General features: G+C 40.6%; 3 protein-coding genes and 1 long non-coding RNA gene across 4 annotated transcripts; 3 read left to right on the top strand and 1 right to left on the bottom strand.

Annotated features, from left to right (window-relative positions):
• Positions 1 to 716: 716 nt before the first annotated feature.
• Positions 717 to 1,325, top strand: LOC119617344. The gene is made up of 2 exons (XR_005233579.1): positions 717 to 908; positions 1,192 to 1,325. It is a non-coding gene; the product is annotated as an uncharacterized LOC119617344 (long non-coding RNA).
• abhd17b (abhydrolase domain containing 17B, depalmitoylase) lies at positions 1,240 to 14,120 on the bottom strand. The gene is made up of 4 exons (XM_017417105.3): positions 13,549 to 14,120; positions 11,191 to 11,667; positions 1,940 to 2,119; positions 1,240 to 1,608 (listed from the first exon to the last, which is right to left on the bottom strand). The coding sequence occupies exons 2-4, from the start codon at positions 11,655 to 11,657 to the stop codon at positions 1,389 to 1,391; spliced, it is 867 nt and encodes a 288-aa protein (XP_017272594.1). The 5' UTR covers positions 11,658 to 11,667; positions 13,549 to 14,120; the 3' UTR covers positions 1,240 to 1,388.
• Positions 14,121 to 14,432: 312 nt separating this feature from the next.
• lg1h9orf85 (linkage group 1 C9orf85 homolog) lies at positions 14,433 to 16,795 on the top strand. Its single transcript, XM_017417157.3, has 4 exons — positions 14,433 to 14,639; positions 14,956 to 15,062; positions 15,480 to 15,593; positions 15,987 to 16,795. The coding sequence occupies exons 1-4, from the start codon at positions 14,538 to 14,540 to the stop codon at positions 16,147 to 16,149; spliced, it is 486 nt and encodes a 161-aa protein (XP_017272646.1). The 5' UTR covers positions 14,433 to 14,537; the 3' UTR covers positions 16,150 to 16,795.
• A 2,444-nt stretch (positions 16,796 to 19,239) lies between these two features.
• gda (guanine deaminase) lies at positions 19,240 to 27,042 on the top strand. The gene is made up of 14 exons (XM_017417126.3): positions 19,240 to 19,396; positions 20,229 to 20,317; positions 20,442 to 20,613; positions 20,812 to 20,899; positions 22,859 to 22,964; positions 23,831 to 23,858; positions 23,948 to 24,055; positions 24,131 to 24,238; positions 24,331 to 24,428; positions 24,619 to 24,686; positions 24,864 to 25,010; positions 25,471 to 25,589; positions 25,689 to 25,716; positions 25,797 to 27,042. The coding sequence occupies exons 1-14, from the start codon at positions 19,268 to 19,270 to the stop codon at positions 25,871 to 25,873; spliced, it is 1,365 nt and encodes a 454-aa protein (XP_017272615.1). The 5' UTR covers positions 19,240 to 19,267; the 3' UTR covers positions 25,874 to 27,042.
• The last annotated feature ends 882 nt before the right edge of the window (positions 27,043 to 27,924 follow it).

Raw genomic sequence — 27,924 nt, 5'->3', positions numbered from 1 at the left:
ATCATTTACAAACATACAATTATCCAGACCCGGTCCAAATACATAAGGACAATCTGTCAGAATTACTACACATGATATTTCATCCGAACGCAAAGACATTACTGTCAAAACTGGGCTCACTACATCCAGGCAAATAACTCCAAAAACCTTCCTCCCCCACACCCTCCCACTAAATAGGTTGTGTTCGTCAACAACAGTGTGATAACCATCTTTAAGCAACAATACATCACATCAGACTAAGAAGTTACAACAGTTTAAGTGACATAGGTGGAAATAACCAACACATTACTGCCTGACAAAGTTTTAGTCAGCTGTTCACCGAGCATCTTAGGAGTTAACGTCAAACAGCATTGTTAAAATACTAAAGAGTTGCAGACCTAACCAAACTAACAAACCTGAAGGTGTTTCTACGTGGTAAGTAGCAGTACATTTCTTTATTTGCACAAGTCTCTGCAATCTATTTAACATTTGGCAAAACTGGCACAACTGGGTAATATTTCAGTTCGTTTTGTTAAGCTCTTCGGTGTCAAACGATATGTGCAAATATTATGTAGTATATAAAAATATAAACAGTACTCCAAAGCAAAGAAAAAGGAAACATTGTGAAGAACTCAAGGGACCAACGGAGTCCGGTTGGTATAGAGCAAGTAGTTTGTGAAAAAGGCCATTTTCCAAGACTGGAGGTCTACATTAAGAACTGTGGACCACATTCTTCTCAAAAGGCGGAAAGACAAAAAGGATGACACGTGTTCTTGACATTGTTCTTATTGCATGAACACATCTTATGTTGTTAGTGAACATGTCAACTGCCTCTTAAAGTCGAACTCACAATGTGCAAGATGATTAAAAAAAAGAAGAAGAAAGAAAACTATAAAACAAACCAAAAACAAACTGATGGATACTTCAAGGTCCACAAATGTGGAATGAATGGCATGGGCAGTCCTGGGCAAACTGGGGGCCAAGGTGGGGTGAGGACCTTGAATATGAGAAGTTAGCCACCACAAAAAAAAAAAAAAAAAAAAAAAAAAAAGCGCAATCAGACAGCTACAACTAAGAAGTATTCTCAAGATCCTAAAGCGTGAAATAAGTCTGCCTCAGAGCACCTCTACAAGTTGACCAGCTCGTGTGCGACGAACTGTTTGAGCCTCTCCAGGTACTGTCCGTAGAGCTCCACGTCATTGTGTCCGNAAGGTCCACAAATGTGGAATGAATGGCATGGGCAGTCCTGGGCAAACTGGGGGCCAAGGTGGGGTGAGGACCTTGAATATGAGAAGTTAGCCACCAAAAAAAAAAAAAAAAAAAAAAAAAAAAAATCAGTTTTATGACAATGGACACCATTTCTCCTTTCATTATTCCACAGCTTTTTTTTTTCCTCCCTCAGAGCACCTCTACAAGTTGACCAGCTCGTGTGCGACGAACTGTTTGAGCCTCTCCAGGTACTGTCCGTAGAGCTCCACGTCATTGTGTCCGGCCCCCTCCACCCAGAGTGGCTCCACGGGGCGCTGACAGAGTTCGTGCAGGGCCAGGCCGTGCGAGAAGTCAATGACCTCGTCCTCTGTACCGTGGATCACAAGGACCGGGGACGTTACCTTGGAAATCTTGTCAATACTGTGAGATTTAAAAAAAGAAAAAGAAAAGAAAAGAAAAGAAAACAGGAGGATATAAGAAAGTCAGTAAAAATGTCACTTTCATTTAATGACTGGAGCAATGAACACGACAGAAAACTAAAGCAGAGCTATATCACTAACTGGCCACCAGATGGTGCTATATTTCTGACAGATATGTGCTTGTATGTCTTCATTTCCCCCTATGTTTTTTTTTTAATACTGTGCTGCAGTTTCTAATCTAGTTACTCTGTTTGAACCCTAAACAGCCTTTAGGTGGATGCCATACATGTATCCCCGTTTTCACATGGGCCATCTGTTCAGAGTCCACTCACTTTGGAAAGGCGTCGAAGCAGTAGGTCTTCTTGGTGTCAGGGAAAGCCACTCTCATGCCGGAGGTGAGCGGGGAGTGGAGGATGACTGCGGCACTCTCATAGCGAGACGCTAGGTCCACAGAGGGCACTGTGCCAATGCTCTGACCATACACAATCACACTCTCTGGACGGATGCCGTATCTAGGAGTAAGAACACAGAAAATACAGAGAAATGGAATGAAAGGATTGCGCTTTTGTCTATCAGCGAGATTATATTTATAGTGAAAGGTATCAGACAGAAGCGAATACAGTCTGCCTGCTCAACAAGACATTGGCAAGACTCCAATAAGGCCATTAGTCATTTATTAAAGGCTGATTGACACAAAGGATAGAAAAAATGATAAATAATTTATCTCAATCCACAGTCTAGCGTTCTGTTATTTGTTGCAGAACTATTTTTACTCATGTAATAAGTAAACGTCATGTTCAGTAATCTTTCATTGTTTTCTCATTTCCCCTACACGCTGCTCTACAAGCAAACACACACCTGTGTGAAAAACAGACACTATGATGAGCAGAATCATCATCAAGTGGTGATTTTCTTTCTTCTTCTTTTTTTTTTTTTAAATAAAACAACATTTTAACAAGTGAAAGCAGAGCTGATTTTAGAGAGGGCCTAACACTGTGGGGGTCTCATGACTGAGCTGGGAGAGAAAAATGAACAAAAACAGAGCAAAGACGACATCAACACAGGCTTGAGGGTGAGGGATAATTTCAGAAAGAGGGAAAAAAGGAAAATAAGACATTCCTCAGCCGATTATAGCTAACGTGACCCACTGTAGCGAGCAGTCAGCTGACGACCTGGAACCCACTTTGAGAACACTGCGACACTGTCTCTTACTGCCATATTGCCGAGCTGTGCAAAATAAATGGTTAAAACGGCCTGACAAAACCCCTGCTCCACTCTCTTATTAAAAAGACACAAACACCAACATTACAGACTTAACAATACAGCCTCTAAAACCTATAATACACCGCGATAAACACGCGAACACTCGAGTCTGGCAACTGCTGTGATGGAGTACCACACTTACGAGCTTTAAAAAGGGGAACAAACTACGCTCATGTAGGTTTGTTGCTATCAAGAGCAAAGTGCCGTAACACAAACTTGAGACAAAATGTGAAAATGTAGCATGTGTCAGTCTGACTTACAGACAGACCTCAGCAGGAATAAAGGAACTGTTTACCATCCCTGTGTCAGCTGGTCCTGAGAGTATAAATAGTGGTGAAAATACTGGCACAGCTTTGGAAAGAATGATAGCCGACTGATGGGAACTAAAGAGCCATTAACGCTGAGGGGGAGCTGACTTCTCAGGTATTTAACATGAGGTACTGATACTTATTTTACTGCTTATGGGCTTTAAAGGGAAACAAACTGTATAAAAATGTTGCTGCCCTTTGGAGTGTTTATGTTCTAAACATTCCTTCTAGCATATTTCCCACATTCGCAGGCTTTTCATCAACTAAAGTGCAGTTTATTGATTTGTATGAAAATAAAAAGTTATAAATACAGGCTTAGTTTTGGTCAAAGTTTGTGAAAAGGACGTTAATCCAAGATTTTCAGGGCTTTGGCTGAGAACAACTCAAAAATTAAATAAAAGATATCTGCAAAACTTAAAGAAACCGGCAACAGGGGCGAAAAAAGACTGACCTTAAGAGAAAAGGGACTAAGAGCTGTGAACTTCACGTGAAAAGAAGCTACAAATAAAGAATGTCATCTTGGAAGATGACTGCCACTTTGGGGAATTTAAGAAACTTAAGCCCCCCAAAAAAGTCTCTAGAGTAAAAGAGGCTGGGCAACGACTCGAGCTCTGATCACAAAAACAAAAATGGAAAGTTTAATCTGTAAAAGAAATCTTCTTGCCAATAGGTGTGGACCTATTAACCTCAGAGGTAAAAGATCCTGGTTTGGTTGTCAACACAGCTCTTTGTTTATCATTATGAGCCTTTTGTAATCAGTGGAGTCTTTACGTTTATCTGTTTGAATGAATGCAGTCAACGTTCATCTCATATCAGACCACTGAATTCAAGCCAATCCAAAGACACAAACTCCCCGTGGGTGTCCCAACAGCGTACAGTTTACACAACATCAATAAAGTGTGTAAATTGAAACCATCAGTCAGAGTGAAAAGATAGAGGGTCATAAAGACAGCAGGGACGTTCCCAGCGACATCTTTAGTTAACAAACAATATCATTATCAAGAGCGGAGACGCAAGGAGTGTTTTACCTGACAACACACAAGGACTGAACCTGGGACTTGAAGCTCTCTGCCATCTTGTATTTTTGGCCACACAAGGAGGACAGTTGCAGAGCAGAGCCACAGATGTGCTCGTGTTTAGTCTATAATTTACCCCACTGTGTTTGAGCTTCAGCAGAACTCTGCAGGCCACAGTCAGTCATGCTCCCTGGTTACAGTCCTCCCCCAAACCTTCACCGATTTAGTCTCCTGACACAAATCCAATCTTTTCTGCATCACATTCTCCCTTGTTCTACTCTTCTGCACCACGCTCCCTCCTGACTGCCCACCTCTTTAATTCCTTAGCAGTAGCATATGACTAACACCATCTTCAGGAGACCTGAACATATGCACAGTGTGTTTTTAAAACGGATCCGAGCACCATCTGTACAACAGCACGGGGAGTCTTCACTGAAATGCTTGATGATGCATTAGGCTCAGAACCATTTAACGTCTGTCCTATCATTGAGGGCTTCCCTTCAAGAGGTTTGTTCTTGGCAATAAGGAAATACTAGTGTCCGTTCTCTGAATTGGTGCCTTCTCTCTTTTTACACACACTGAAATGAAGATGTGAGAAGTACATGACAAGCAAGCAATGCTATAAAGAACTATTTGTCCTGTTCTCTGCTTGGCCAGGTGAGTGATTGCACTCCACCCAAATGACTGTTCAGGCTTTGTCTGCCGGCTCAACTGTGACCGATTTTTCCAGGCAAGACAAACAGTCATAGGCATCAGGACGTCAACCAGCGAATTCGGGTTTGACCATTTTCCCCTCACTGTTCAGAGTCTGAGAAGATGGATGGTATTTTGATGGGGATCAATGAGGGTGACTGACCAGGAAGTGAGTTTTTCCTATTTTGTTTTTTTTCTTCTTTTTTTATTGGCCACAATGTGGGGAGGCCATGGTCTAAAAGCTCATTGCAAATCGGTTGCTAGGCAACCGCTCAATATTAGACTGGGAGGATTGACTGCTGGCCTGCCTCCACCTCAGAGAAAGGAAAACGATACAGTGGCATTTTGTATTGGAAACACACACACACTTTTGACAGATGGTTTGAAAGCTAGACATCTAAAGAATTGTCTCTTGAACAGAAAACTGGTTCAACGGTGGGTCATTGTGACAAGATAAAAAAAAAAAACTAAACTAAAATAGAGCTGTGTTGTGTCTAATTTATATGCTCCAAAGAAGAATTAATCAATTAAAAAGCCTAACTAAAGTCAACACTTATCTTAATCAAAACTAATAAAAACTGAGTCCTCTCCATCATGTACTTCGTTCGCTAACTAATCGCACAGGACATTCAAAACATTAAATTTTATTGTCAACCCTCTCCTTCTGTTAGCAAAATATCTCACGAAACACTGAACAGATTTTAATGAAACTTTCAGAAAGTAATCATTGGGTGTACATCTACGGCTGATTAACCTTTGGAGTCACCCAGTATTAAAAATGGATCCCACAGAAAACTGGCATTAAGAAACACTAACATATAGCGAGCTAAATTTTTGATGTGGCAGAACGAGAGAGGATTTCACAGCACATACTCTAAACCAGTGGTGCCCAATCCTGGTCCTGGAGGGCCTCCACCCTGCAGGTTTTAGATGTTTCCCTGCACCTCAGCAGGTCTTCAGGTTCTGCAGAAGCCTGTTAATCACTCAGTCATTCAAATCAGGTGTGTCAAAGCAGGGAAACCTCTAAAACGTGCAGGATAGTGGCCCTCTAGGACCAGGATTGGACACCACAGCTCCTAACTATACACATTGTATGATACCTTTGCTTCAAACCTTTGGCCTTAACTGCTGATGCCAACCCTTTATTAGTTTACTTTTCGCAAAATGTCTCATGAACCACCAGACAAATTTTAATGAAGCTCTCAAAGTAATCACTGGTCGAAAATCCACAACTGATCAACAGAGTCACAGGCAATCAACACGAGTAAACACAATGACTATAACAGTTGCGTTTACAGATACTGAGCTCATATTCGGTATTGTAGCAGCTGAGAGTCGTATACAACACATACTGGCAATATTGCAAGAGATCTCGTAAGTTATACGTTCTTAAGCTGAAGACTTTGTGTGCAATAAGCATTTATTTAAGGACTTCTAGGCCTTCAATACTTTGTTTATCCCAAAATGAAAAAATTAAAGCTGAAACAAATTAAGCACTTTAACTAAATTACAGTAAACAATTTCATGGGGATGCTGCAATAAAAGCATACTTTAAAAAAAAACAAAAAAACGACAATGTTATAAATTTTCCTTGTCGAGACTAACAACAAAGTCTAAACTTAGCACATCCCTTTATCATGTGTAATCCTTAGTGTGATAAGTGTGGAAACCTGCTGACTCACACAACGAGTGCATCATCAGAAACACTCCCTGCTCAGGTGAAGGGAGTGTCCCGGCTAATGTTGTTGAATTTCAAGAGGTGTGTGTGTGTGTGTTGGGATGGGGGAGGGGTCAGGGGTGTTCACAGCTTTGCAGTGATGATTTAAATGTTCAGCAAAGTGACAGGTGGTTGTTTCTGTCATATGACTGCTGAACAAAGTGAAAGCAGCCTACACAAGTGTGTCAGTACCCGCGCGGTGACAGGGATTGCGTGACTGAAAAGGAAACAAAAAGCAGAAGTTCAAATCTGACAAGTCTTCGTGACAAATAAGGCACATTAACTAAATCGAGCTAAGAGAGGAAAGAGAGACATGAGAGCTACTCTGCAGCTTGAGCTTCTGATCCAACATGAGAGAGAGACAGAGAGAGAGAGATGCAGGTGGCCGACTAATGCGAGGCCACGCAGAGAGCTTTGATGTCATAAACATGATCCAGCTGATTCATGTTCAGTGGGGTCAAAAGGCTGGCTTGTACCCTCTTTTTAATCACGCAGATAGTTTATTATAAATCTGGCTATTGTTTGCTATTGTGTGTAGAATTAACAGCCATGTAACTTGGGTATTTATACTCTTTATTAATAAAAGATATTAGAGAGAAAAAAAACACTGGTGTTAACTGTGATCTGATCAAATAAACACCATTTTCATAATGACGTGATCACCTTCTGATTAGAAGTGTAAACGCACTCCGTTTTGTGACTACACAACCCAAAAAAATGTGACAGACAACATGAAAACTAAATGTTTCACAATATTTAAACCCACGTTTAAGTTACAACAGCTTTCACGCAAGTAAAAAAATGTTTTGCATCTTTTTCCAAATTAAAAAACAAACAAACTACTAACTCAGTTTTTTATAAACCTGCTTATTCTCAGCATCTTATGACTTGTTCTTAAACACTGACGTTTTGTATTGAAGGAAAAAGACATCCATCTGAATTTATCCAGCTAAGCTTTACTGTAGAAGCCAGGAGCAACTCAGTCTAATGTAAATACGAATCACGAGACGACAAAACCGGCAGTATGTGCGCAAGTTTTGGCTTCTTGATCATCAATGGATTTTTTTTGTTCTCGAAAATCTCCTCTGATCTTAAAGAAGTTTCTTCTTGGAATAACCGAGCCAGTTAGCACAGCTGCAGGCCCTGATGATCATAACCAGGCAGAAAGAAACAAACGAAACAACAGCGCTCCAGTTCCTGACAATATCCAGCAACCGTTGAAGAGGAGTAGAGTAATTCCACAACAACCTGATCAGCTCTATGGAGGAGATGTGTTGTGCTGCGTGAGGCAAACTGTTGTCACACCAGATACTGATTGTTTTTTACGCAACCTCCAATACAGGATTAGGAAACTGCACGTTGTAGAGTGGCCTTTCATTGTGGCCAGCCTAATGCACACCTGTGCAATAATCCTGCTGTCTAATCATCATCTTGATATGCCACACCTGGGAGGTGGATGGATCATCTTGGCAAAAGGAGAAGTGTTCACTAACAGATTTACACAAATCTGAACAAAAAAAAGGCTTATTGTGTACATAGAAAAGTCTGAGATCTTTGAGTTCAGCTCATGAAAAACAGGAGCAAAAACAAGTGTCTGTATTTTTGTTCAGTGTAAAAATCAGCTCCAATATGTGGATTGTTACAACTCTTCCGGCACAAACTAGCCCACTCAAACGATTTCACTAGTCCAAACAAGACGGGTTGTGGTTAAATTATAGATAGGCCGTTTGATTAATTACAGTAATGTGCTTCTTCAGAAGCTGGTGAGGACAAAAGCCAGGCTTTGCAGTGAAAGCTGACAATGAAAGTGGTCTGTGTCAAATTTAATATCAAGGCTAATTTCTGAAATGTTACAACTGTATGTGTAGGAGGGAGAGATTCTCTGGTGTACCAACAAAAAAGAAGAAGAAAAAAAAAAGCTTTTTTTTCCACCCTTCACACTCATTCCTTCTTCAAGTAGCGGCATCCATGACAATAACACTTAATGAAATAAAAACAAATGAAGGAGGGTGTCGACACCAAAGCAAGAGAATGTGAACACAAAGCGTGACCACCAGAAAAGCAGGTTCTTCTTCACAGCCGCCAACCTTTGATGACGCTTCCTGTTTAACTTGCCAGCTTCCTTATGCGAAGCTCTTTATTAGCTGAACAACTGTCGCTTCATTCTGGGGGAGAGGGCATCTGAGAGAAACTCGCAGCAAAGGTCTGCAGCCAATAAAGTTTGCGTCGTCCCTGCCTCGTCCACAGTTATTCTTTAGCTTGTTCAAATCTTTGAGATGCCAACGCTTCCATTTACTCCAGATTAAACCCCTACATCAGTCTCTCTGATTTGGCTCTCACACCATTAAGTACAGAAATACAAGCAGCTCTTCTGGATACATTTCCTCATTTCCATAAACAAAAACAATATTTTCCCTCAGACACAAGCCTGTACACTTGTGCTTTTTTTAGGACGCCATCCATTCTGTACGGCCTAACACAAACAATGCATTTTACCTTTATTTGACCCTTACTTTTACGCTGTAAGTCTGAGCTTGGGGTTTTTGGTTCACCGAAGGACAGCTGGTCCTGAGAAGGTCGGTGTTTAACCAAAAAAAAGGTTTAAAAAAAGATGACGAACACATTGTAAACTCCTCTATATCCTGTTCCGTCAGGCGTGTGGATGTTTGTCTTACGGTCTCCAAGAAACGAGTGCTGCTCTTTTTGGCCTCCTTAGAACAAAGCTACAGTCATTTCTTATTTTCATCTCACCTCTGGTATCAGTGATAATAAAAGATTGCAATTTATCTGCCAGTTATCCAGATCTACCAAAGTTTTTACTAGTTAAAAAACATGATAGGTTTTTTTAAATCTGGACTGAAAAATGAACCAAACCATTCAACAATTATCAGATTTGGAAAACTGGTCATTCAACAAATTGTTTGTGTTTGCCCTGTGTATGCAATATTTGTGGGACTCCCCTAATGAGTCGTTCTCAAAGACAAGAAGCATCAAGTCTACAGGGTCACGAAACACAAAAGGAGGAGATGACGAGAGGGTTAAAGACAAAAAGCAGACATCCTTCATCATGGATGGAAGGAAGTGAGAAACACCAGGTTAAACAAACTGATAAATAAAGCTTACGTGTCTCATCTGAGGGAAGGGAGTGAAGTGGAGTAAAGTATTCAAATTTATTGTCAACTGTGACACACCACACCAGACAGAAAGATGAGCAGGGAAACTGTTTCTGTTGTTAGAAAAGTGTGGAGAAAATTCACCTGTCCACAAAAAACATATTGGAACCCGTTTTAAAACTTAGAAAATTCATACCTGGTCCATCTGATGGTGTTCTTTATAAACTTTTAAATCCCTTGGGTGACATTTCCCGCATCACACAAATTTAAAAATATGCAAATTTAACCTTTTCACTCTGGAGTCACTGTTACATGTCAGCTTCAAACTGCACGGATACCAACAAAAGTTTGGTCTAAAGTCAGCTGGATTTTTTGTTGTTTCGTTTTTTTGTTTTTTTTTTTTAAAAAAAAAGACTTAAAAAAGGGGAAAAAAACCCAATACGTCCTGGTTCAGTATTTGTGTGATATTAAATTACATTAAACCCACAAGGACATTAGTGGTCTGTGATAAAGTTAAGGATAATTATCAACAGGAAGCACAGAATGAGTAGATGTTTCAAATTAGTCGAGGCTAAAAAGCCAGTAAACGTCTTCAAAAGTCCATAAACAAGAACCGTTCAGCAGAACACCCACTTACACCTACATCTACAGTGGGCCAGAGCAATATCACAGAAACCACGCTTCTTATTAATCACCCACAAGAACATCTTGCCATCCCTACGAAACCATTCCTCATCATCCTTAAAATATTTCTGTCAGCGTCACCTCGGTAATAATCCCTCCACCCAGCTCCTGCAGTACTTATCATCTTCTTACGCTCATTTTTTATTATCCCCTCACAGCTCCAGTGTCGTCTTCTCTGCATCTGTCATATGTGCTTCGGATCCAGTGTTGCCTGTTTAACACCATTGGAAATCTCTCCATATCTGCGCTTGACGTTCACAGCAAAACACAAACAAGGTCAACACTGTTGTCATTCATAATATTATTTCACACTCGCAACGAAAACTGTCAGCCAAAACAAGAACAGGGAGCTGCTATTAATAAGACTTATTCCCTCATGATTTACATGCTGGTTGGAGTCATTTGTTACAGCAGGCAGAGGAATCCTTACAAGAAGACCTAAAGCTATTTAAATATATATGCAGCTTTTTCATATATAGGCATCTGTACTGCATGACTACCTTTTTCAGTCTAGGTTTTGTAGGTTTCTTAAATGTTAAAAAAAAAAGATAATTTCATGAGTTAATCTATTTGATAAACCTCAAAATTCTCATGAAGTTTGAGCGTTTACTGGGCCTCACCAACACCACTGCTAAGGTTTCTTTCAATGCCAGCATAGATGGCATCACTACATAACAGATTCTGTGAGTCTCACCTGGGAGATCTTTGTGACTCTTATGGCAATAAGTCAAAATCCATTAAAGATTCTGTGTCTTATATTTTCTTATCCTCCTCATTTCTTCTCCTTACCGTGACCGGAGTGCGTGCCAGGCAGCATCCACGTCTGCGTACAGGTTCTTCTCCGAGGGCTTGCCGGAGCTGGCCCCGTAACCCGAGTAGTCGTAGGAGAAGACGTTGCAGTTGATCCGTGAGCCCAGGCCGATGTAGAAGCTGCTCATCTGGCCCAAGTCCACTGCGTTCCCGTGAGAGAATAAAAGGGTGTAACGAGCATTAGGGGAGCAGCGGACAAACATGCAGGCAATGCGGTTTCCTCGAGAGGTGCGCGTCATGAAACACTCGATGGCGTCCTTTTCACGCGCAGAGTACTGCCAGTCGGCCCGCTCCGAGAGGTGCAGGGTCCACCGGCTGCCGCTGTCGTCGCACATGAGGCTGTAGGTGGGCTCTGGTGGCAGGAAGGCCAGCTTGGAGGCGATCTTGCTGGGGCACGGTGGGCAGCAGAACAGGCAACATAACTCGCTGAAGGATAAGTGGTTCATCCTTAAGACACTGTGACAGGGAGAGGGACAGTTAATAAAATGCAGGAGAACGTCCCTTACATTAGAGATTACATTTGACCTGAACTAACTAAGGCCAAGTGAGAACAGATGTGGGCACAAACTTCATCAAACTGAAACATTTGTGCATTTCCTACAGTTAAATACCCAGAAAACCACCACAGAGGTCAGTTCATGTCATTGAGGTCTAAATCATTTCCTCTCTGTAAACAGACACTTGTGTTAGAATAAATTTATAGTTTCTGTTACAACTACACACATAAACGCTCTTTTATTTAAATTCTGGGTGATTAAAACACTCAAGCTCAGTTCAGATTTATGGAAACATCTGGTTCAAAGTTCTGCTGAAACATTTTTGTTTCAGATCAAAGTTAGCTTCACCGTTCGGACTTGTGCAGCTTGGCATGAGGATTTGTTCACAAGCTGGAAACCAATCTCTCATTTGGAAAGAAATCAAGTCTTTTGCAGTTATCAAGCTGTCTTTTAAGTGACGATGGACTGGAATGGTGCCAAACTGTTCATTTCATTGTTTCCTCTACAAGTTTTGCCAGTCCTGCAGCAAAGCATGTGACCGACTCCTGTGATGATGCACCTTGGAAACGCCTGGCAGCCACAGAGCTAAACCATTAGAGAAAACAGAAAAGCTCCAGAATTGCTGCTGACCTCTTAGAAAACTCCCTTTACTGTTAGAGTTCAGAATAAATATATATTTTTAAATGGGCATATGGATGTAAAGTAATTAAAAACAGCTGGAGACTTTCAGACGCACATAAACTTGTTTGTTAAAGAAAGAAAGAGAGAGAAGCCCACAGTGGTCACTGAAATAACAAGAAACTGTTAAAAGTAGTAAGAAAACTAGCGCAAAATGTCCGCCATTATCATAGTGTCATAATGGGACTGATCCACGATGACGTCATCACCACCGTTCGTTGAGGCACTCAGAGCGCAAACATCTGTCTAGGTCTTAGGGTCATTAAAAAATTTAAAAAAAACTGTAGGAGCCGGATCGTGATCCCGATTACCACCAACATGTTTATCATTTGTTCTTTGTGACAACCTCAACATTTCCACAAACTTTCAACAAAATCCGTTCATTACATTTTGAGTTATCTTGTGCATAGACAAACAAACGCTACCGAAAACACAAACTTCCTTGGCGGAGGTCAATAATAACTGGCCTGCTGGACAAAAAGGATAGTAGCTGTGGAAAAGATTAAAACTAATCAGACCATAGGGAAATATTAAACTAAGGTGTGTCCTGTAATCAGCATCACAGGCGTCTTCAGTCTCGTTTTCAGTCAGTCTGTCTATTTAAAGAATGACAAGTAAGTAGTCATTGTGCTGTTTTGTATCAGGGTGTGTACCACACTGGACATAGACCACAGAAAACTAAGGAGAGAGTTGTCTCTACACCTGCACTTATTATTTGAAATGGTCCTCATCTAATTGGTTACCCCCTCGGTTTTTTTAGGCTCTTAATTGGACGCACGTGCTTTCAGCCCTGCTTAATTGCGTGCTGGAGCAGCTCATATGTGAAGCACTGGATGTAACTAGTGATGATTAGGACCGTTTAAAGCTACTTGAGATTATAAGTGCCCTCTCACAGGATGCATGAAGTTATTTCAGCGTCTTGCTGAAGTGGCATCCCTCAGGGCTCTGTCGCAGCAGCCGTTTCCCACAGTCCTCCAAGTAAATAAATAAATAAAAATAAGAATAATAAAAATAAATCCACGATTTCCTCTGACACGCTGGAGCCCCGGTGGTGGATGGAGCGGAAGGTTCAGTGGGATTACAGTGATTTTTAGGTGTTTGTTTGTTTGTTTTTTAAGAGAAACTGCTTATTAAAACCAAAGAGAAATAGTGTCAGCCTTACCTGTATCGCGGCTGGTTGGTTGTTTTGTTTTTCTCCTTTTTTTTTTTCCAAACAAAAAAAGAAAGGTGGCAATGTCGCAGTTGTCGGGTGTTATTTTCGCACCGACTCAGCTAATTTCTCTTCGGTTCGACGCCAGGAGATTGTCGGGACTATCCCGGGCGGCAGATTATCCTTGGTTCCGCGTCCCGTTGGTTCTATCCCCGTCCGAACCACAAGCTCCGGGTCCGCACAGCAGCCTCCGCTTTCTACGGTCGTTTCCTCCTTTCTTCCCCCTCTGGTTTCTCTCAGCATATGGTCCGGAATGATAACAAGATCGATTCATTCAACAAGGTGCAGCTCAACGGCAACATAAGTGTGGACAGAAGAAAAAGGAAGAAGAAAAATAAGTCTTTTTTTTCCGCTGAAGACAGGTCGAAGATGGTCTGTCAAGTACTTCTCAGCAGTATCACTTGGCTCCGAAACATCTCCGCTTTCGCTGTGGATATTTCACGGAGGAGGAAGAGGCGTCGGCTGGCAGCTCCGTGGACCAATTGCGACGAGTTCGATGAGGCCACTCCACCATTTGTGGGTTGTTTGGGTAACGTCGGGGAGGTTCTTCTTCGAAGCCGCGGAGCTGCAGCCTCATGTTTCCGTTGACGTTCGCTTCAGCCAATCAGAAAGTACTATAGAAACAAACGGTCCAATCACCGCTTTTGGGGGCGTTTCTCTTAGTAGGTGACGTCATTGACTATAAAGCTTGTCAAGCGAGTAATTATTTATCATTATTATTTTTAGATACGTTTACAAATCTGGTCTAAAACACGTGAATTAATTTGAACGGCTTTATTTAAAAAAAACTTTGCCTTTTTTATTTATTTTTTTTAAATCACCTGAATGACGTTTCGTGACGTACTCGAACCGCTTCCGGGTTAGTCGTGTATCCTCAACTCGCTCGCATGCTTGTTGGATCTGTTTGCCCTTAAAAGGTCTAAAAAAAACATGAAAATAAGATGAGTACCCAGAAAGGAAATGTATCCCGATCACGAGGGCAGAAGCATCAAAATGCAGCAGCCTACAAAAACGACAAGTATGGAGCCAGTGTTCAAGTAAAGGTGTGTAGCTTTTGTTGCTAATGTGTTTCATGCGAGCCAGACTTGGACTTTTCAATTAATGTCTCTGACAGATTATTGTAATATAGATCAAATGGGTTGTGCGTAAAGTATAGCTTCTACTTTACTATACTGACTGTTTATCTGCTTGTAATTATCATTGATGGTGGAAAAATGAACTTTCTTGTTTTTTGTTACTTTGAGTTCTTGCTAATAATCATGCTTTTATTTTGACATCAATCACTTTTGCTTTTTTCACATTGTGGCTATTACTATAAAATTTCCCCAGTGCCTTACGTTTAATTTGTCCTAACCACAGAAGGGAAATTCAAAGATCCACGATGGACTTTGTCAACACTGTAAGGGAGTTCTTGAGTGGAAGGTCAAGTACAACAAATACAAACCCCTAACACAGGCCAAAAAATGGTGAGTAAAGTTTGTTAACACTTAAAAACATTTCAATCTAATTGGGTTTAAAGTGGTTTAAAAATCCCAGTAGTTTAAGTCACTTTTCTCCCCTCCCTCTGTACCATTATTTTGTAAACATGCCACTTTAATTTCTTAGAATCTGGCATATAACCAGATGTAACTCAACATCTGGTCAGTACCTTAGCCTAGAGTTTATAAATAAAATACAAAACACAACGTGTCATAATCTACTCAGCAAAAACTTAGAGTTCAATATGTCTAAATGCATCAAACCTTAGGAGAAGTAGTGAGCAGTTGTGGTTGGTACTATAGATTAAACTTGAACGTCAAATGCATCAAACTAAACACTTTGTCATGTTTCTGTTGAGTATGTTTGTTTTTCAAAATGAATGAACACATGTTTCCCTTCCACAGTGTGAAGTGCTCTCAGAAGACGGTGAAAGATGCGTATCACATCATCTGTAAGCCCTGTTCGCTTCAGCTGGAGCTCTGCTGCAAGTGCGGGAAGAAAGAGGACATTGTTGTTCCGTAAGTGGAAAATTTGACTCGAGTTTCATCCTGAATATTCTGCATACTGTTACAAAACATATCTAGATTTAAGTATATAGGTTTTAAGGAACTACAGAGTTAATCAAACCATTTTGTATATGCTTTAAATGACATGAATATACAGTTTTTGATCACTGGCAAACACAACCTGTTCCAGCAGATTCTATCCAAAGTCTGCCATCTTGTGGACAAAAAGACACATTACAAGAGATTTGATAAAACTGATTTTAACAACTTTCTCGGATTATTTTTCCCATTTGTATACATGAGTTATTTTTTTATTTAGTGATGTATTAACATTTAGAAGACCTCCTTTCACTGCTGTTGCTCAAACTGAAGCTCTGTGATTCACTCATTTCACTTGTTTTGCAGGGTAAACTCACACTTGGACAAAAAAGAGCAGGAAGAAGAGGAGCAGAGAAAAAAAGGGCACAAAGAAGAGAAGAAAGACTTGGATGATTTGGACAGTGATGATGATGATGATGATGATGATGATGACATTGATGGTTCTGAGGATGAGAAGGATGACTTTTGACAGAGACTCGGGACCAAAAAAAGGCACAGAACAAATCGGTCACACATCATTAATGATTACGTTTGTTTTAAACTAATTTTGCAGTAAAATCACAGGAGGTCATTTCATTGTGATTTCTCTCAGACTGAATCAGTTGAAGATGCAAAGCTTAGAAGAAAAATAAAGTCCACATCAGGGCGGATCAGAATTTTAAGCTGGCATATTTATTTATTTTCTGTTTATGCTTACATTTCAGTTCATTGCACCACATCACCTAAAAGGAAAGAAAGGCGTCAAATGAACATTTTTAAATGAGTGTTGGCTAAAGAACACAAATGCCTCAGGGTTTCATCAGGGTTTGTGGTTAAATAGCAACAATAGTAAATATTGTGACATTTTTAAACATCTTCACATCAGTAATTCACTAATCAGAGCTCAACTCTCCCAGACAAAGAAATATTTTTTTTGTCACTGCAGATTTTAGATTCATAAATGTTTCTTTTGAAATTCATATAAATACAGTTTCTAATATGTTCACTCACTGTGTTTTTGTGCAGCTGCTGATCAGACTTTCTTTGAACAAAGTTTATTTTTTAACATCTCTCCCATATCATAGAGCTGAAGTTAAGGTTCATGCATGCTGTCATAAAAATAATGTCTTCATCTATTATGGGGTCCCGATCATTTCAAACAGTGTTTTATTGTGACAAATTCAGGTATTAGTCATAGATCTCATGGGGTTTGCCTTTTACTGAATACCCTGACGTGACCTCAGGTCACATTTTAATTCCCTCATGACTGAAAGCGGAAAAATCTTAGGCTTCCTTAACAAAAGTTGACGAGAAAATTGGGAAAAATATTTCAAACCACAGCCATAACAAGTCTTAGTGTTGGCCATGTTTGTTGAGTGTAAAAGAGTTATGGCATTTTATTCAGAAAGAAACTTAAACTCAGCTGGAATTTTATTAGCAAGTCGTGTCTGAAGGAGTGCTGCTGGTTTACAGTTTTCTTTCTGTTCATGTTGCATTATGTCAAAGAAGAGTAAATGCCACAGAAATAAAGAGGAAGATGTTGCGCAGTGGTGATATATTGCATATGGTTTCATATTTTTGGACAGAGGAAACGTTAGAGTGTCCTCTTTTTAACTCATATTTGGACTTTTTGTGTCTCAGAGAGCAGTTGGATAATTATTTGTTAATTAATTCCTGCCAACATAATAATTTTGGGAACCCAGAAACTACTGGATCCGTTTCAGAAAAACTGTTGTTTCTAGGTTGAATTGGTTTGTAAAAAAATATATATATATATTTATATTTAAAAAATAGCTTCTGACAGCAACAAAGCTGCCGTTCACCCTGTCATGCTGTCATTCAGCTTCTGGGCCAAGTCCGGCCTGATGGTGGAATCAAAACTTGGAGTTTGTCCACTCCTAACTCTCAAAAGTTCTCAAAGGGATTAAGGTTTGGGGAGTTTTCTGTCCATGGACTCAAAATTTGAGTTGTTTATCTCTTTTGCCCTTATGGCACTGCGCTCCATCGTGCTCCGTGTTCATCACCTAACGTTCCTGGATGGTTGGGAGACGTTGCTCTTGAAGAATGTTCAGGTACCTTTCCTTATTCATGGCTGTGTTCTTCAGCCAAACTATGAGTGGACCGACTCCCTCGGCTGAGAAAACAACCGAGGGTTCATCAGATCTCATCGGTCCAATCTATGTACCTTTCGCAGAACGTTAGTCTGGCCCTGATGGTTTTCTTGCTGCATTTCTTGACACTGGGCCATCCTCCACATCCTCCCTACCTGCAGGAGACGGTCCTGGGGTTTTCTTGGGCGCCCGGAAGCTTTCTTCACAACAACTGAACCTGTCTCCTTGAGGTTTTTCCACGATCCGATCGATGGTTAATTTAAGGCCAGTGTCGCTGGCGGCGGTACCCTTACATGTGAAGCACTTTATGTGCAAAGCAGAAATGACTGCACGTGTTTTCTTGTAGGTTACCAAAAGAACAAATGATTTTAAGAACCACCTTCTTTGGAAGCATCCAGTTCTCGTTCTCATCGACGCCCTCACCTGATGCCTGCTGAAATGAAGTCAGCTGAAATGCAGTGGAAATGGGGCCTCTGGGGGGATTAAGCAGGGTTGAAGGGTTTTGCAATTAATTTGATTAATGCATCTCACAAACTGCCATCATAAAATCTGAGGCAGCAAATTTTCTGACAAATAATGTGTCATTCTCAAATCTTTGGGCCATGGTTGTAGTATATGCTAAAAAAATCAGCTTCATTTATTGGACCAATAAGTGTTACTTTTTAGAGAAAAGCCTTGATTTGACTTTAAAACAAGCACAAGCTGAAGGCCTAGCGTTCCTTGAAGCAATGCATATCGCCCGCCAGAGTTTCAAACTAAAACCCTCTCATGTTGAGAAATGAAGGAGTTACAGCTGTTTTTGGTCAAATCTTGAAAAGTGACGTCAATCACAGCCTCCTGCCGTGTGGCGATTTGTGTTGGCGCTCAGTGCATGGGTTGTGAATGACTCTCAGCTACTACCACATCCAAACCTAGCTCAGTATCCACAAAGGAGGAAAGCTCTGGCAGCCATCTTGAATCGAGTAGCCTCCAGAAGTGAGTCAGTTGTGCATCAGTTTCATTAATGTAACAACAAGCTGCAGGGGAGTCCTGGCCCAAGACGTTCAACTATAGTTTTATTGTTGGGGTACATGCTGTGACAGAAGTATTTTAATCTTTAAAACGGAGTCATGTGGCTTTAGGTTTTCCTCCTCTTGCCCAGTGCAGCTTGTTGACACAGGAATCTGAAGCTGGCAGGAAAACTGATCTGCTGTCAGATTTTAAGACCCATCTTGCCAAACGCAAAAAAACTGGAATCAAGTCTTTTTTATATTTTGTTTGCTTTGTTTTGTTTTTTTGCGCACACATAGCCTACTTATGATTCACATTCGTGGTGAATAAACACACACACACCCTGTCTTCTCACTGCAGCCCTTCCATAGGCTGCAGCTTGTCCCTGCAGGCAGCTGGAGGTGCGCCTCCCAGTGGGCGGGGAGCGGAGGGTTTTTTTTTTTTTTTTTTTTTTTTTTTGCTGCAGGTGGCATCTCAGCGCAGAGTTCGGACCGATGTGTTGGAAGTATGGAAGCCTCTGACAGGTCCGGCTCCTCTGTGGTGTTTGTCTTCAGGGGGACATTTGTCCACTCGACCCCTCAAGCAGCGCTCCAGATCCTGGAGGATGCGCTCCTGGGAGTGGACACCAAGGGGAAGGTTTGTCTAATTTAGTCAGCTTTTATTATAAATACAAAGTTTCTTTTTTTAAATTCGAGTCACCTTTCAGTAGGCTAATTAATGTGAATTTGTCATGTTAAAGTTCCTTATGATTGTATTTCTTTTTGAAATACGCACCAACCCTTAATTATTGATTAAAAACTGTTCTTTTTAAAGTTGAAGTAAATTTCTTAAATGTTCAATATATTTCACTGTGAGCTTTCTACTGAGCAGTTCTGACTATTTGCGCCAGCAGTAAACTCAAAAGCCACAGAGACGTGACCTCAGTTAGTGAGGAGAATAAATGTTCTTTAGGATAATGAAACTCTTTTGAGATTTAAACAACATGAAACGACTGGAAAATAAATTGGCTTGCTTGTTAGGTGCATTTATTAAACAAAACTGGCAACAATTTGTTTAACAGCTCTCTGCATGGGGGAAAAAAAATCAAAGAGGAAGGACTTTTCTGCACATTTTATTCTAGACTTATTTTGTCCATGTGGGTAAAAACTACAAAAAAATTGCTCATCAGCATTAATTTGTCATGTATTTGTTAGTTTATTCTGAAATCATTTGCTAATTGCGATGAGAATAAATCACCCAATCTTTTACTCATTGACTAATTCAACTGTGTGAGGAAAGAGCCTAGTGTCTCTTTAATAACGTTATCTGAACCATCCTACGAGTTAAATGATTTCGGAGCATAAAGCTGCTGTAAAATGTGCTGAGTCGCGTTCCGCCGCTGCTCATACAAAGTTTACAGTCCAGTCTTACAGCCTGATCACATTTTAGTCACCCGTAACTCGTGGCTGGTTTCCACCCTTGCCTTCAGATTGCTTTTATTGGAGATGGCAAGGATCTGCAGAGACTGTCTCAAGCCTTTGGGTTCAGTCCGTCTGAAGTCACTCAGCTGGAGCAACAGTGAGTAAACACGTGAATCACTCCAGCAGGTTTAAAGGTCTTAATGTGGATCGACTCGGAGAATAACTCCCTGCCAAACATGTATGTATAAAAAACCAAACAGACGTGTTTTGCTGCTCTGCAGTGAGTTCTTCATGCCTGGGATGGTGGACACCCACATCCACGCTTCCCAGTACAGCTACATTGGCACGGCCTTGGACATGCCTCTGCTGCAGTGGCTCAACGCCTACACCTTTCCCGTGGAGTCACGCTTCCAGGACTTAGCGTTTGCTCAGAAGGTCTACGCCAAAGTGGTGGTGGGTTTGTCAAGCGTTCAGTGACATTAAGGACAACTGTAATCTGCACAGAGAGGAATCGTTCCGACGAAGGAGTCATCGTTTGTGAACTGTTTTGTAACTCGCGTAGTTGTGCCAAGAACACGCCACTGGTTAAAACCACAGAACGTGTTTTAAAATGAGGTGTTAATCTTGTAATGAAACGCTTCTGGTTTACAGAAAAGAACCCTGAGGAACGGAACGACCACGGCATGCTACTTTGCCACCATACACACTGATGCTTCACTCCTGCTGGGTCAGATTGCAAGTAAGATGTCCATACACACCTAAATGTTCATCTCTATTTCAAGCCCTGGCCTTCTTTGGTGTTTTCTATCAGTTACTACTTGGGGGTGTATTCATAAAGGTCAAAAAACAAAAACAACTGGACTTCTATTCTGTAGTTGAAGACGTTTCGCTTCTCATCCAAGGAGCTTTCTCAATTCACAAATAGAGAGTGTGGAATTGAGAAAGCTCCTCGGATGAGAAGCGAAACGTCTTCAGCTACAGAATAGAAGTCCAGTTGTTTTTGTTTTTTTGAATTTACCATGGCCTGGATGACTGAGAATCTATACCAGCATAATTGGGAGTGTGCATATAATTCAAAGGTCATTCAGGTTCAAACATAATTTTTTTCCCTCATACTGTACATGACTGCAACACTTCCTGCCACCTTCTTTTTGCTCGAGTTTTCTCCGTCCCTTTTTGTGAGCGTTTTGGAACTTTGCAGACCTTTCCCACTTCACAGAACAAGAAAAAGAAGAAAGGGGAAACCTTAAAATGCCAGACATTGCATAAAATACGACCTCTGTTTGTGTAATTGCGTCTTGTCTGACATCTTTGAGCTGTTGCCGTTCCAGAAGCAGAGCAGCAGATGAAAATGTGACCACGATCCTTACATTCTTTGTCTGACTGTGCTGAGGAAAATGCCCGATTAATCACGGATGTTTAAACTTTCTGTTCACGTCTCTTTCCCTCTTCTCAAGGGGAGAGCTGTCCTTTTACCTCCATGCCTCACCCTTATCGTCTCACTGTCACCTGTCACGTTGCGTAACACCGAACATGTGCTCACATAAATGTGTAAGGGTGCAAACACACCGAATCCAACGCCGGGTTTGGCAGCTGCACACGGTCGTTTTATGTAACCCGGGTCAGTCGTTGAACCCTCAACTTTGTACTGTTCTGACCACAGAACTGTTAGACGTAAGCACATGTTTGAGCTCCTGTATTTTACAAACACTTTGTTCCTTTCTGTATATGTCAAACAGTTTAACTATTAAGTGGAGAACACAGAATGCACACAAATAAAAATCCCTTCTGCTTTTTTTTTATCCAAGAGTGTCAGGAAGGCATTTGATGAACAGCATTTGCTGATTTTCTGTTTTCGATGACACTGAATGTTTGGTTTTAAATGCCAACCCTGCACACGTAAACCTTGACCAGCCTGCTGACTGTGTACGCCATCATACTTACCTTGTTGTCAGCTTCATTGAGATTTCCCTTATCGCAGCTGGTCAGAACAGGACAACATGCAACAGATTTCTGCCTAAATGTCTCAACAGGCCAGCAAAAACATACTCTACCTGTTTTTTACCTTAATATATAACTTATTATATCATAATCTTGTAATTTATGTTTACCTTAATACTTCTTTAATTGATGTTCAGCTTCAGCTACTGTGTTTTTTAGTCTCAGATTTTCACTCCAAATCTTTGTCATCTTGGCCTCAGTCATGTGGTGTTTTTTTTTTGTTATTTTGTGCTTCACGCCACTCTCTGGAATTTTTTATTTATTTATAAAAAAGGATATCTTCCCTGCCAGTAAGCCTGCATTTAGATCCTTCAGCCATTGCACAACGAGGCTTCTCCTCAGTGCTGCCACTGAACGGCTTGAATAATCCTGTTCATTTGTTCTGCCACTGCTTATCCGCATCGTCACATGTGAAACGGCTGCTCGGTGCAGACGGGTCCTTTCCATCTGGCTCGTTTGAGCGTCCCAAACAGGAGGTGACAAGAAACGCTGCGGCAGGATATGTTTCATTTTGAACATCGCGACATGAAGATCAAGTAGATTTCCCCAAAACATTTCTCAAAATTTATAGAGCTCTGCACCCACATAGATTGATGTTTAGAAGCATCACGACTGATCTAAAGCTGCCATGTATTGCTAATATTCATCATGTTATTCCCGTTTGGCAATTTTTCACTCATTTCTATTGTGATTACAGATGACTTTGGACAGCGTGCGTTAGTGGGGAAGGTGTGTATGGACACGAACAGCTCTGTAAAACATTACAAAGAAACCTCTCAGGAGTCCGAGGATGAGACATATCGGTGGGTATCAGCTGTTTGAATGATCAGTCATGAAAAAGTAAACATCGTCTGGAAACAGTTGTCTTTTTGACAAGCAAGAGCCTGAAGAAATCAGCGGGCAAAAAAAAACGTTTGGTTTTTTCACGTATTTAGCTGCAAGTGTTTTAACTAATCCTTAATGGTCTCCATTTTAGTTTATTACATATCGTTGAGATTTAGCAAAATTGTTCATTTCTCTTTCTGAACCTTTTATCAATGACAATTTTCTGCTTTCCATCCAGAACATGAAACCCTGAGTGATTGAATAAAAGGCAACTAAGGCTTCCTCTTTTTTGTTTTTTGGTGGAGAAATTTTACCTCTCACCCTAAAGACTTCCTCAGTTCTGATTATAGATTGGGAGTGTCAAGCTTAAAAGTCATAGTTTACACAAAAACAACTTGTGGTTTCGGGTTCAAACGTTCTCCGTTTGTTCTCCTCGTGTTCGTTCACAAGCTTTGGTCTCCTTCCACGTTCTGAAAATACCAAGCATTGATTTTAAATGTTGTGTTCGTGGTTGTTTGTCTCGTGGTTCTCTGTGATGGATGGGGTAGACTCCAGGCTCCCCCTACAGTAGGACGCACAGGATTTTATTTGAGGGAGATTTAACCAAAAAATCAGCACTGAGAAATTTATGAAATAAACAACTTTAGTTCCAGTAGATTAAATGAATGTGTCAGAGCTCATGTAGTTTCTGTTTTTTTCTCCTGAGGAGGAACATTTAGGTCTCATGACTTCATATTAATTGTTCAACAGTGAGGCATGTTTTATTCTATCTGTCCTGCAGATATAAGAAGATTCAATGTTGTTCAAATTGCAATTTATTTATTTTTGTTGTTGTTCCTCCAAGGTTCATCAAAGAGCTCTTGAACAAAAAGGTAAGAAAGCATAACGCAGTGGAATGAAGAAGGTTTAAGAAGAAACTGATCAGTATTGTTGTTTCTGTCTCTGTTGTTATTTGGGACAGTACCCTCTAGTGAAGCCAGTGGTGACTCCACGGTTTGCTCTGTCCTGCACCGAGGCTCTGCTCTCTAAGCTGGGAGCGATAGCTAAGAACAACAACCTGCACATTCAGGTGAGTTCACTGCGGCAAAGAAGGCGACTCTTTCTTTTCGCCGCCCAAAACCAACATTTGTTTTGTCCTCGATAGAGTCACATCAGCGAGAACACAGAGGAAGTGATGCTCGTAATGAATCAGTTTCCCGGCTCGGAGTCCTACACAGACGTCTATCACAAGTGCAATCTTCTCACTGACAAGGTGAGAACACAACCTCCTAAATGGTTTTGGGCAAAAAAAGTGAAAGATGACATCCGCGCAGGCAGATGTTGATAACACTCAATGATTCACAGACAGTGATGGCCCACGGCTGCCACCTCAGTGATGAAGAGTTGGCTCTGTTCAGGGAAACAGGAGCCTCTTTGTCCCACTGTCCCAATTCCAACTTCTCGTAAGTCTCTCTTCAGAACTGCTGCATGTATTCCTTCATTATAAAGCATCAGTGACAGATGTGCAGAATACAGATTTTAAAACATATCAATGTGACAGTCGTTTGTAGTATCTGACTTTAAAAGATGCAGCATAAAGTAGGTATTACGTGCATTCCAAAAGTTCCTTTTACTGTGTTTTTGTCCACCCAGGTTGTGCAGTGGAGTGTTAAATGTCCGTAATGTCCTGAATCACAAAGTGAAGTGTGGGCTGGGTACAGGTGGGTTTTCATTCTTATATTTTTTTAAAGTAGAAGCTTTCCATCCCTCATTCAAACCTTTGGAATTTTTTCTATTGGCTGTTATTTTCCCTTCATAGTTAGTGGCAAATTCCCAAAACATATCAGTCCTTGTATTTGTGTTTTTATGTCCGTTTTCTGGTTGTGCTGGTGCACCAGATGTGGCCGGGGGCTACTCGTCCTCTATGCTCGATGCCGTGAGAAAAACTGTGGACGCCTCCAAAGTCCTGACGATCCAGAACCCGAAACACAACACGCTCTCTTTTGAGGAGGTGTTCAGACTGGCCACACTGGGAGGCAGCCAAGGTGAGACCCCTCCACAAAAAACAAACAAACTCAGAAACAGCCTCATCCAGATGTGAAAACTAACTTTGCTTCAGCTCCTCTGTTAGTCCTGTTGTCTTTATCGTCTAATCTGTTCTTTGTAAGGACTTATTGCCAAAACATTAAAATGTATCCAGGACACAACGAAGAGACAGTGTGATCAGATTGACAGCTGCTTGTGGATAAAAACGCTGTGAGCTTCACGATGAATCCTGATTTCTCTGCTGCAATGTACTGTTGCTACAACCCTGGACTTAACATGCAAACAAACAACAAACAAATCCTAAATATCTGACCTGATCAGTCATTATAGTGACTCTGAGCATCGTCTGTAAATGAGAAGCTGCAGCAGAAATGAGTGACTCTATAAGCAATCTGCATGTCAGAGATACTGTACATAATGACACAATGGCTTTTTTTATGATGTTATTTCTGTTTGCAGCCTTGTCCCTGGATGACCAGATAGGAAACTTCGAAGTGGGAAAAGACTTTGACGCTTTAAGGGTTAATGTGGCAGCTCCAGATGGACCCATCGATCTGATCCAGTCTGACGGACCGAAGGTACCGAGGCGACATCTTCATTTATCTAAACACAAATAAATAATAGGTGGAAACTCCAGAATTCAGTGAATCAGTAATTTACGAACAATTGAATTTCAGGTCCTTCTGGAGAAGTTCTTAAACCTGGGTGAGTGGCGGTTTTGTATTTTTTTTACTTTTTGGCATTTTTACTTGTGTGTAATTTCTCATTCGCTCGCTCTTCACCAGGTGACGATCGAAACATCGTGGAGGTGTTTGTGGCTGGGAGGAAGGTGGTACCATTCGCCTCTGAAAAGTCTGACTGAAACGTGCGCATCACATGGAAGTTGAAGAACTTGAGGCTGCGTGAACACGGATTTGTGCACAAGAGATTTAGTACAGCCAAACCTTTTAGATGTGGAGGACAAAAGATGCAATTTAATGCAGGTCAAACAGATCTGAGGTCAGCTGAGCCTGACTTTTATTCTGGCAGGCTGTTAAAAATACCTATCAGGCTTTTATTTAGGAAATAAGGGCCTCATTGAACGCTCTTTGCGGTTTCTGAAATAATTGAGGCTAGTGATTAGCCAGATGCTTGAAATTTCTGCTCTTTCTGCTCAGACGTCAGCTTAAAAATAAACCCTATCTCCTCTTTCTTCACTTAAACATCAGACTTTTCTACTCAAATGTTTAAACCAACAGGGAGACAAACTTTGAATGTCATTTAAAAATATTTCCAATCGCATGCACATTGAAATGCTGCTAATATCTCCAAATGTAGGGACTTGGTGCCTCTCGGTGCACTCAGGGAGCAGAGGCTGCATCGCCTGACCTTATTGTCTGCAGCTTGATGAACCTTGTGTTGTGAAACAATGCTCTGTTAGCCAATGACTGAAGCTAGAATAGAGTTTTAATCGTAACTAATTCAGTATTTCACAGGACACTCCATCAAAATGCAGCCGTTTAAATATTTAAAGCAGAGGAGAGACATGAGGATACAACTTTAAAACATTTTTCTCGACAGCAGTTTTCTGTTTGGCTACAGTGCAGCCTGCTGCAGATTGCATTCTTTTATGAGACAATTGATTTCTTTCCATTTTCATTTGAAAAAAACGTTATCTAAATGATCCCAGAAACCCTATCCTTATTGTGTTCGGTGCCAAATTACCTCACTACTGTTTTAAGGGAACCTGTTGGGAATATTGATTGTATTATTAAACTTTGATTCAATTCAAATTGCTTTGTATTTTGATCATTTGTTGTTGTTGTTTTTTTTGTTTGTTTGTTTTTAAAGAAATGTGGACCTAAAATATGCACTTTCTTTATTGGCTATTTAAGACGAGTTGACTTTTTACTGAATATGTTGCTGATTTTGTCACATCACACTGTATGACAATAACTTCACGTGTGAAAGTCAGGGTCTGTGCATTTTATGATCTGTTACGTAATAATAAAAATCAAAATAAAGGACATAATAAACTCAGTTTTACTTTAACTGTCATCTGTTATTATTTATTATTACTGTCATCTGTTTTAGTACTACTTATGAACTTTGAATCCATGTGAGAGATGAGAGATTTAAACAAACAAATTAAGCTCAGGTATTTTTATTCAACAGTTATGAGGATAATAAAACAAATATTTTCACCAATTGTAAAAAAGGATTTTGAGTATCTCCTCTAATTTAATAAATAGCATGAGGCAGTGCCTGACCATCATGTTCTTGACTTTCTCTTAACTTGATATTTGATTATTACCTGATTACAGTACAGTCAACGTAATGAAGCTTACCCCTTCCTCTCTTAAATTCACATTTATGATTGAAACTAGCATTCCATTAAAAAATACACATTGCCTGCTGCCTTGTATGCTGCCAAAGTTGTAACAAAGACCTCATGCGGTCTGTTAACGCTCAGAGTATGTGTTAGGTATAACTCTCAGCTGCCACCAGGTTAGATTTTAGCTCGGTATCTGTAAAACTGTCTGAGTTGTTGCCATTTTGTTGTGTTGACTCCAGAAGTTGATAAGTGGAAGATGTGCATCCAGCGATAACTTACCAGGAGCTTCATTGAAACCTGAAGAGGTTCACGGGATATTTTGCTAACAGACAAACTATGCATATGACTGTCTGGCCAGGGAGGCGATTTATAGACAGGTCATTGGTCTCTTTATTTTGATGTTGTAGTTTATGAGGAAAATAATAAATAAAAAATATATATATTTGTGTAGTTACAGTATAATAACTCAGTGTTGTTTAATATATTGAAGGTATTTAGCCTTATTTCTCAGGTATAAATAATATCTCATGTTGTCTAATAATTACTGCCCTAGAGATAGTTTACGGCTATTAAAGCATACCATAAACCCACTGAGGTAC

This window comes from Kryptolebias marmoratus, linkage group LG1 (assembly GCF_001649575.2).
Source record: "Kryptolebias marmoratus isolate JLee-2015 linkage group LG1, ASM164957v2, whole genome shotgun sequence".
NCBI lineage: Eukaryota > Metazoa > Chordata > Actinopteri > Cyprinodontiformes > Rivulidae > Kryptolebias > Kryptolebias marmoratus.
Note: the sequence above shows the minus strand (reverse complement) of the source record. Positions and strands in the feature narration are given on the sequence as shown.